The 10,628-nt window shown below is 43.2% G+C and overlaps 1 protein-coding gene across 1 annotated transcript in view; it reads right to left on the reverse strand.

The window, feature by feature from the left end:
• The window catches only part of CTSF (cathepsin F), a 291,086-nt gene extending 284,792 nt beyond the window's left edge, over window positions 1-6,294 (reverse strand). The window contains exon 1 of the mRNA XM_069207833.1: window positions 5,981-6,294. Coding sequence (XP_069063934.1) covers window positions 5,981-6,196 — 216 coding nt within the window. The 5' untranslated portion in view covers window positions 6,197-6,294. The remainder of the gene's footprint in view (window positions 1-5,980) is intronic.
• Between the last annotated feature and the right edge of the window lie 4,334 nt (window positions 6,295-10,628).

The raw sequence follows: 10,628 nt of genomic DNA on the forward strand, positions 1-10,628 counted from the left end.
TTGCACAAAGGGGATAACACTAGCCATTTACTGTCACTGCCAGGGTTGCGCCACAATCCCAGGAGAATACGGGGTGGGGGGTATGAGTAGACCCAACCACCAGCCAGCAGTCCAGGTGCCAAGTGCTGCGGCTCACTCACTTTATAAACTGGCAAGCATAGTCAGTGAGGCCGCTCTCCGCAGCTACAGCCAAAGGACCAGGATTGCCACCAGTGCCCAGTCAGGGACCCCGTCTCACATCAGGGGCCCAATCCTGGGGGCACAAGCAGGCCCTAATGCACCAGCAAGCTGTTTTACATAAGCTTCAGAGCAGGCAAGCTGTCCGCAATTATCTTTCATGAAAAGCATTTGAAAGTGGGGAAGCGCTCCAGCTTATACTTGTCTTGGGCTAGGGCCAAGTTCCCACATGAGACCCAACACCAACAGTTTCTTCTTCTGTGACCACCCAGCCTCGTCACTCTCCTAGCTCACCTACTCAGCAGCTGACTTGCCCACCCCAGACCTTTGCAGACAGGTTTGTGTTCTATGTGGCTGCAGCCACAGGGGACAAAGCACGGCAATCTCCACCACCCCAGCCAGTTCAGACCCAGAGCAAGCCACAAACAACTCCTCCTTGCATGGCAGCTTCCTGAACACTTCTGCAATTTCGGGCGCCTGTGAGACAGCATGGATAGAAATGTACAGGCACCACTAGGAAGCCTTGATGCCTTCTTTAGTACAGGATGACTAACTGATGAGCCACTCCAGCAAGCGTCGCTTGGCAGCGGCCATCTTGCAACCGGGCTCGCTAGTATCTCCGCTCTTCCTAGTCTCTTGATGAAAAGTGGATGAGCCAGTCATCTACATAAGGCAGAAGGAAGATTTCTTCCTGATGAAGTAACATCGCCAACAGTGCCAACACTTTTGTCAAGACTCTTGTGCCGATTTCCGTCCAAGTGGCAGAATTCTGAACTAAATTGTTGATTGCCTACTGCATGTCTCAAAATCCTTCAATGACTTTCGTAGATCAAGATGTGCAAACAGGACTCCTGAAAATGTATGATGGAAAGATAGTCTTGACTGACAATCATTGGAATGATCCTCTGCATCATCACCATCTTTAAGTGAATTGTCTCTACCAAGGAGTTTGCTCTTTTCAAGTGCAACACTGACTTGTATGCACCTGAAACCTTATGAACTAAACAAACAAAAAAAATTATAATAATAAAAGAACTGAATATGCCCCTTTTCTGATCTCATCCTCCGAGGCTACAAATTTTGCCCTCTTGATTATTAACACTAGAATCCCCTCCCGTAGGGTCTGGTGTTTAACTAGATCTCTGTGAATGGTAGCAAGGATGGAACAAGAGTCAGGAGGACAATTAACAAAGTTTGTAAGATCACCTTTCTTGATTATGCTCAAGGCCGTCTGATTTGAGACATTTCTTTCCCAAAATGGAATTCTACAGCATCCAGATAGGAGGGAGGCATGACTGCCTCAAGGTGTAATGACTTTAAGTGAGGAAGGAAAGATGAGGCAATGTGTCTTTCATTTTGGAAACACTAAAGGAAATCCAAACTGTTGCTTAAAGGTTTCTTAGTCAATCAAGTTTCCAAGCTTCCACTCCAAAGTAGGCAAGCCCAGTTAAGGCCATTTCTGATCAAGTGTAAGGTGACTGCAACAAACTGCACGCTCTTACTTGAAGAGAAACACTGGCTGCAGTCTGAACGGGTCACACCTGCATATAGAGCAGTCTGGCAGTACCAGGAGGGCTAGTCTGATGGGTCAGTGTGTGGACTGGTTAGTTGGCGGTTTGTGTGCCTGTTTTATTGTCTGGTGGGCCAATTGTTACTTTTGATTTCCTCATATTACCACAAATATTGCCAGCAGCAAGCACAAATGCCCGCAGTCTACCATACCATTCAGAAAACTTCTTTAGTGTGTCTTTACACGTTCAAAACAGGCCCGATTTGCAAATGTGGGCCACTTTTATCTATTTATTTCACTAATAGGAGCCACTTTTATGTTGGTGCTCAAGTTGACTTTTAGTCACAGTCCAACCATACAGTCTGAGGCTGTTGTGTGGAAACTTCTCTATTGCCAGGATTTGCACTGTCACTTTTTAAAGCTGGGGCGCTGAGCAAGCTTTGAGGGTAACTGCTTGGGCATATCCCTCCTGCAGAGCTCTCAAGTTACAAGTGCATTTGTGAGTGGCTCAGCCGGTTCTGGGTGTTTTCTTCTTATTCTAGTACCGGTAATCATGTCTATCGTATTATTAAATCAGGACTACAGAATCAAAATGCAGAGACAACTGGACTGGATAAACTACTTATGCATTGTCTTGGGAACCATGAAAGCTCTGCTCTTGTCAGTAACGCAAATGACGAGAATACAAAGAATGTAATAGTTTGTAACAGCAGACTGATGTCAGAGTGCAGGCTGCAGATTTGAGGCAACAACAAAAAAAACAGAAATCTGTGCCCGTCTCTGTGGCAATGTGTGAGTTGGGTTCAAATGTGTTAGAATAATAGGGAGAACATGTCGCGTGACACTTGACAGGCTAGCATAATCCACCGAGTAATGTTACTAGCATTAGTATGTGTTAAACTGAACGGCGCGCACGAATCTTAGAAACAGTGGCAATGACTTGCGTTGCTATTTTACCATTTTACAAACCTCTTGTCTGCAGATTCGAGATAATCCTATGTAGCAGACGCATTTACGGTTTAAGACACGACGATTCAACCCTTTAAATCGAACTAAATATTATACACAAAGAGCTCTCCAGCAACTGCATTACACACGTGTGTAATCTTTAGAGGTCATTAAACCAATGAAGGCTCGAACTAGGCAGAGCCCGATTCCTCACTGTGCTCGAAATCCTCTTGGACCCCGAGTCCAAAATGAGTTTACAAGTAGCTTCAGTCTGCTACGCACGCACTAATATCATGCGCCAACAACTAGAGACAAAGATTTAAACTTGGAGGAAAACAGGGGAGAAAAAATGGGTGCCTTAACTGACTGCGCTTTCCTTGCATGACCTGCTGCTATATTCTTGTTGATTTTTAAATGTTTTGATTTTATTTTATCCCTGGATGAACTGATGTTCCGAATAGTTGTTTGCAGATTTCATCTGTGCTCATTTTACATCATTCACCAGGGATAGTTTAGTCTTCTTCGTGCCCCTAATAGGGTAGACAACAATATAAACAAACATCTTTTTGACTGCAGAACCGAAGGACTTGCATTGGTTCCCTTTCTCAAGGACAGAGCCCACAAAGTCATCCTTGGGAAATGGACCATGCCCTCTTCCCTAGTGTTCACTGGTGTTCCCCAGGGATACATTTAATACCCTTATCGTTTTAACATCTATGTAATGCCACTTCTAATCATCATTGAGAAATCGGGCTGTATGCTAGGTTCTTATGCAGACAACACACAGCTTGTTTTTATGTAACTGAGCATTCCCTGTCTTCTCTATAAGAATGCCTCAATATTAAATTCTGGTTCAATGCCACGGGTTAAAATGAATCTAGATAAAATGGTGTTTCTGGTGGTCAGAAATGATCTTTTCCCTAGGCTGCCTGTCCCATTGCCCTTGGACTCAGGCCCACATTGAGGACCTAAACCTTCTGTAAAAAGTCTATGTGTCAAAATCAATGCTAACCTAAAACTTAACTAACAAATTTCATCTGTTGTCTTTTCTTGCTCTATTAAACCTAGTCTTCATTTGCTTCCAATGGACACTCGAAAAACCACTTTGTGAGCCACCATTAGTTCCCACCTCGATTATTGTATTTCTTGTACTCTGTAATGTCTAAGAAACAGGTAAATGGATTGCAATCTATCCAAAATCAAAATGAGCAAACAATCATTCAGACATCCAAATACTCCTTGAAAAACCTATACTCCACCAAATACATTTGGTTACCTATTCACATAATGCCTTTAAGGAAATGCACCCCATTTTCTCAAGACTCTTTTCAAGCTGTATATCTCTCCTTGGGTACCTTTATCTTCCAATACTAATATTTTACCTGTTCCACTTTCTGAAAATCCCTCTTCAGTGAAAAATCATTTTCCTACTTTGCCTCTATTTGACAGAGAAGTCCTCCTTAAGGTCTGAGGGCAATCCAATATTTGCTTTTTTCTGAACATTTTGAAGACTTTCCTCATTCCCCAATCATTTCTATCCTTCTCCAAAGTTAGCAACAAGAGGTCTTTAGGTGAATACAGTGGTGTGTAAATTGCCATTCACATTATATGCTTATCTAGTGACTGAACTGCACAATGTGAAACCAGAAAACCTGGGATGAATCCTGTCTTCCTCACTGGAACAAACTGTGTGGTCCTAGGCTAACATCTCTCTTGTGTTTAAATTAAGAAACAATAATGTGCTTCATGTATTACAAGAATCTAGGTCATATGCAGGGTGCACGTAACAAATAACTTGCTTTTTTGGTCACCAAGGGCATAGCTGTCAGAATAGTGGTGGGGAGGGGTGAATGTTTCTAACTTCATGATTAAAAAGTATCACTTTTAATACATCCCTTTCCATGCAGTGATACAGTCTGATGTACTAAGGCGAATTACACCTGCATTCTAAAGAAAGAGACGGTTTATAATTTTGAAGAGATTTTATCATATTTTCAAATTTATTTCATGACATCGATGGCAAACACTGTCATAGCTCAGCTCGTGCACACGCACTTAGAGCCAAGCTAGACCCTTGGCTTGGCTCTCCCTGTTAATTTGTTGATGTCTGGTAGCCACCTGTGAGTGTAGCAGAAATATTGGGTCAAAAACTGCACTGCACAGATATGAAAGGTGTTTTTTAGCATAATTCCAAGTTTTCTTTGGGACTGTGGGTATGAAATAAACCAGTGGCTCCCAACCTTTTGACTTACTGTGGACCCCACTGTAACACTACTGGAATCCAGGGATCTCCACTGAATAATTGTTGAAATCCAGGGATCCCTCTACTGAGTCATTACTGGAAGCCAAGGATCCTGGCCTAAACATTGTTGATGATTTGAAACGCAAAACAATACAGAAAAAATACAGAAACAAGCATTCAAGCAAACACATACACAAATTATAACACATTTTATTTAATTTGTAAACAAATAAAAAAAATAAAAATAAAAATTAATAGGAAGGCTGGAGCTATACTAAATTAAACCGCATCCACAAGAACAGAGCCAAACAAGAGCAGCACAGGCAGCAGGTAGAGAGAAGAGCACGAGGAAGACAGTTGGAATGCACAAAAACTCTTGTGGAGTGCATAATTCAAACGAAAAAAGTAGTGCTTGAGAAAAAAGCAGTGTAAGAGTCGGAGCTAGTCAGTCGAAAGAGATGGTAACGAGGCCATGCTCCATTTGAGGAACAAACACGCCATTAACAAGTTGGGACATGAACAGGAAGCAGGAAATGAGAGAGTAATGAAAGCTAGCCAATTGTAAGCAGTGGGCAGGCTCCAAGTCCGTTCTTGGTAAACCCACAATATACCTTTTAACAACCAGACAGCTGGCAGATGGAATCAACTTTTATAGGAAATCATTTTATGCTCAACTTCTGCATCAGTACAGGACTCGGAATAACTCTGATAGAAGTCTTCAGCACTTGTCTTAAATCCTTGAGCTATATGACAAGATCTTCTGTCTATAAATAAAAATGTACGTCAAAACTGTTTTACTATCATATTTTGGCTCGTCAATTCATTTCAGAGCAGGGCTCTGTGTAAAAAATACGGCAGGTGCATTTTCTGCCATTGTCTCTGCTTCTCTTCCCTAATGACTTCGCAGTTTTTTAGGACCGAACCATTGTTTTCCCTTTTTTCTAGGCGCCCCCTCGTCATCTCTTCTCTACCCGGTGGCTATCCTTGAACTATACTCTGCTATCCCTTTTCTATTCTCCAGTACCTTTTCTCTGTATGGCTCCTTCTACTTCTTCCACCCTCAATTGTGCCATATTCCTGTTTCTCCAAATTATCCCTCTCACCTGTTTCTGTGCTTGAAGCACATCCATCAGTCCGTATGTGAAAAGGTTGTTGCTGCGCTTGTTTAACTCATCAGTGGCGACGGTTGCCATCTTCAGCACCTTGGTGTCGTTGGTGTTCACCGTACGATAGTTTCCCACCATGGAGGCGTCGGGGCCAGACGGATAGAGCGCAAGGCAAAGCAGAAAAAAACCGATGATCGGGTACAACGAAACCATGATTGCTACGATACCTACGGATGTCACTGTCTGACACCAGCAGCACAACTGATCTTCCCGAATCAGGGAAGCCACGCCCTTCCAGGATAGAGAGATGTCCCAATCCAAGATGGCTGCCTCCTTCACACTGAAAACAAGATATTTACAAGGTGGTTTCGCACGGCAGGAGGCGTACTACTGTAATAGACCTGGCTGTGCGAGTGTAAGAGTACGCTTGCTGCGGCAAAGCCAATACTTTGGGATTTTTAATAATGATAAGTGCCTTCTTCTCCGTTGACGACGTTTGTGTTGGTTTTAGAGGGATCGGATTTCCCAAATGAAAATAAACTAGCATAGAAGTACTACTTGGGCAATATTTTGGCTGCCACCCTATCACAACAATGATAGCGCTTAATACCAAATATCAGACAGTTTTATAAGTACTTCACTTTTATTTTACAGGTAATTTAAAACGCGTGTTCTCTGATACATTTGCTAAAGTGATCTGTACATAACAGAATACTGATAAATACAATTTTGTACATTCTTGTTAACATGACGTTTCTGTCTGTGTTTACTTTATTTGTAAGGGATCGTTAACGCAGACCTGGAACAGATTTAAACGTCTCTATTTATGTTTGCCGTTTGAAGTAAGTACATATAAGAGGTAAAAAATACTGGCTTTTCCTATTTTTGTACAGACCCGGGCATTAAAACACCAGTGCTGCCAGTAGAAAACCAGCCAGGTGGCAACCCTATTCTCACAATATGTGCATATCCATCAACCTCTGTACTCAAAAATACAGGTGAAGACAGGCGTTTTGTTTAATGGGTGTTCGTCTTAAGGATAAACTAGGGAATGAGCACTCAGATAGGCTTGAAACCCATAGGGAAGCATTTTATTTCTCAGGCAGATGGAAATAAAACACGTGAGACCTGCCAAATATGGTTTCTCTGACAGTTGTGGGTGTGGCATTTGGCATGCTATGAGGGCGAGGTCAACATGATCTCCAAAATGTGTGAGTCTCACTCATAAAGAGTGAGATTAGAGGTTTTTGCTATATGTTGCAGTCAAAAGGCAGCATTTCTTTTATCAGCAAGTGTTCTCTCAAACTCCTTGTGAAATGATGTGTCAGACTGCATTTGCTATTTAAGAGAGTAAACTTTTTTTGTGAGCTGCAGACCAAGTTGTGTGACATTGTTCAAACATACTAGGAGTCTACAAGCTGCAGTTGTGATGGCTTTGTAGATCCGCAGCTCCCCTGACAGGTTTTACAGTCCTGACCTTTTCTTCATTCTGCCAGTTCTTGGCATGTGCAGAACCTCATGCTGCACAGGTCCTTGAAAGAGAAGTTCATGCAGTCCAGTGTTTTTTCCACGCTGTCTTGGACTTATAGTTCCAATGTAATGATGGGCTCAACTCGCTACAAATCCCTAAATGCAGACCAGAAACTTGGACTAGATTAGCTATTCACACTTGGAACAACAAAACTTATTAGACAGCACAACAAATATCAAAAGGGATTAGGAGGAGGGAGAAGAAACACACTGGAAAGTAGGGAGATGCTACATATTATATTGAGCAAAAGTAGACGTTGGAGCAGTTGAGGGTGGATTTTTTTGTAGCAAATAAATGCAGGTAAAGTTGCTCATTCAATAGCCGTCAGTACCCCAGAGGGCCAAGGACAAAGAAGGAGCTACTGGGCCCAACCGTTGGGGGTTGAGGCCTTTTACTCCTGATGCCCTGGGCCATGAGCAGGTGGGCTAAGTATCTCTTCAGTATTTGACTCTCAGGAATAGCATGGTCCAAGCAGTCCTTGGCTCTATCAGGGCAGGTGGATACTGAGAGTAAACAAAGTCTCACATCTCAAAATATGCACAGCAATTAAAGATTGTCCAGCCAAATACTCACTTTTATGAAAAAATAGTATTTTTATTTTATCACTAACAACACAAAGAGAAATACTACATTCACAAACAAATGCATAGGCCCCTTGAAGTCAGGGTTTTAGTATTTCATAGACATTTCCCTGTGTCCCATACCCTCCTCACTCTAGCAATCGTGATTATTCTCCATTCACTTTAAACAACATCTAGGGTAAGCCCCACTAGTAGTCCGAGTCTCAAGAGTTCACTGCAATCGGTATCAAAGTCAAAAGTGTTCCAACGTCACAGCACTATCTAGCAAGCTAGTACCCCCTGGGCCAAGAGGCCCAAATTTACTTTTACCTGCACATGCAGGATCGGAGCTTCTTGAGTTTCTGAGAGCACCCCGACTCGGACTGGTTATGTGAGCTCACTGCATGCTCTTCAATGCTCAAAGGCTACAGCCCACTCTGTCAAGTAAGATATCCATGGCGGCCCCTCCTGGCATGCCGGGTCATTGGTACTGGCTCCAGCCCAATTAGCACACTGATGATTACAGTTCACTTTCTGGTAGCCCCTCCCAGCATACAGGGTCGCTAGCACCTCACTGCACACGGGCTCGTACCTGATCAGCACAGCAATATCCACAGCTCACTTCACGTCAATCTTGCTCTGGCACACAGGAACCTCTATCTTTGTCATGCACCCGGGCAACGACCCGATCAGAGCGCAGCCGTTTCCTCACACCTTGCTCAGGGAGTCCACTCAATAGGATTCCCCACTGGACCTTACTTCCTCCAAAGCTCTCCTCTTCCTCACAGGGCACAATGATCAGCAGCAAGTGCTGCACCAAGCTCTAGGGCAGGTGGTCTTAGATTGGTGTCTGGAAATGAACTATAAAAAGGGGAGCTAGAGAGAGGGATCTGAGTATTCAAAGTTTATGTTGGGTGTCTGCTTCCTTTTGGAGTGCCCACTACTCTGTCCTTTCTTCCTCTTGAAAGCAGTCTGTCACAGTAGGAGTGAATCCAAAGCTGATACAATACACAGGCCATGGGAGTGACTAGAGTTCACACTAGGATGTCATCCACAGTGATATGTATATCAAAAGGTTAGTCCAGGGCTCATGCCCTACTTTTTATGATTCTCTAATCAGCCTCATCTCCTTCCTGAGATGTCCCCAGGCCCCTTCCTTGTGACCGCACTTTGAATCAAAGAGCACCCCCCTTTAAAGTGTACAGGGGAAGCCTGGTCCTCCCCTTTCCCCTCTCCCCTCTCCAGTGTCCAATCTAGCTTTACAGGAATGCACAAAATACACAAATCTGTCTTGGTGGGGGGGGAGGGGGATTCCTCTTCCTCATGTTTCACCATGCATCCCTCGGTCTCCCAAAATTGAACCAAGAGTCTGACATATATTGTACCATTTACAGGCACACATACACCCAGCACATACATTTAACATAAATGCACTGCACAGCAGTGAGTCTTTCATTTACTGTACCACTCACAGGCACACATGCACCTAGTACATGCATTTAAAATGCAAGCCCTGCACAGCACTATATCCTTCATGTACGGGCACATATACATCCAGTTCAAGCTTTCAACATGTATGCACCGAAAAGCAGTGTATCCTTCATGTATTGTACCACTCACAGGCACATATCCACACAGCACATACATCAACCATGCATGCACTGCACAGTACTGCATTATTCCTGTTTTGTACCCTTCCCAAGCACACATACACCCAGCCTAGAACATCACTCATGCACTGCACAGCTCTCTTTATCCAACCAATGTTGCCCAAAAGATGTGTTACGCACACAGCAGTCGAGCTTTGAATAAGTTAGCTTGTAAGTCTCACTACACTGACACAGCTTAAAGAGGACCTGTTCCCTCCTACTGATCATTACACAGTACACTGCCACTACCGCGCTCATGCTGCTAAACTCACGGTAAAGGCTTTAGCCTTTAACCATGATTAGGGTAGTGTTCTAAGCGCCCCCTGGTCTAACAAGACCATAGTCATGAGACAGGCCTATGTCATGGCAAAAACACATGATCTATGTTTCATATGACAACAAAAATCAGTATTAGGGATCCCAACATCAGTATAGTTGGGCATCAGGGCAAGGGTGCATGTCTGTTTCCATGCAAAGGATATTCCCATCTCAACAATAGCTCTCTGGTGTCCAACTCATAGCCTCATTTACTTTTCTCTGCTAATGCTGAAAAGTGGGTACTAAATTCTGTCCACAATTTTCAAGCTCACAGTATGCTCAATAACCATAGCATAAAAACCAATGTTGTCACACAGTAACCCTAATATAAATATGTCTGCACTGAGCGTGTGCAAGACTGCAACACACATCTAAGATTCTAAAACATTCTAGCACAGAAATACTCCAAGATAAGGCAAGAGGCAAACATATGTAACCTGTCTGACTACTCACTTGGACATCAAAGACATGATTTGATGGCTCCATTTTGCTAATTTATGAGAAGTGAAATTAAAAACAAACCAATACATCTCAACCTTAAGACGAGGAGGGGTGATAATGAGAAAAAACCTTAAGAGTACTGTCGC

This window comes from Pleurodeles waltl, chromosome 9, assembly GCF_031143425.1.
Source record: "Pleurodeles waltl isolate 20211129_DDA chromosome 9, aPleWal1.hap1.20221129, whole genome shotgun sequence".
NCBI classification, from domain to species: Eukaryota; Metazoa; Chordata; class Amphibia; order Caudata; family Salamandridae; genus Pleurodeles; species Pleurodeles waltl.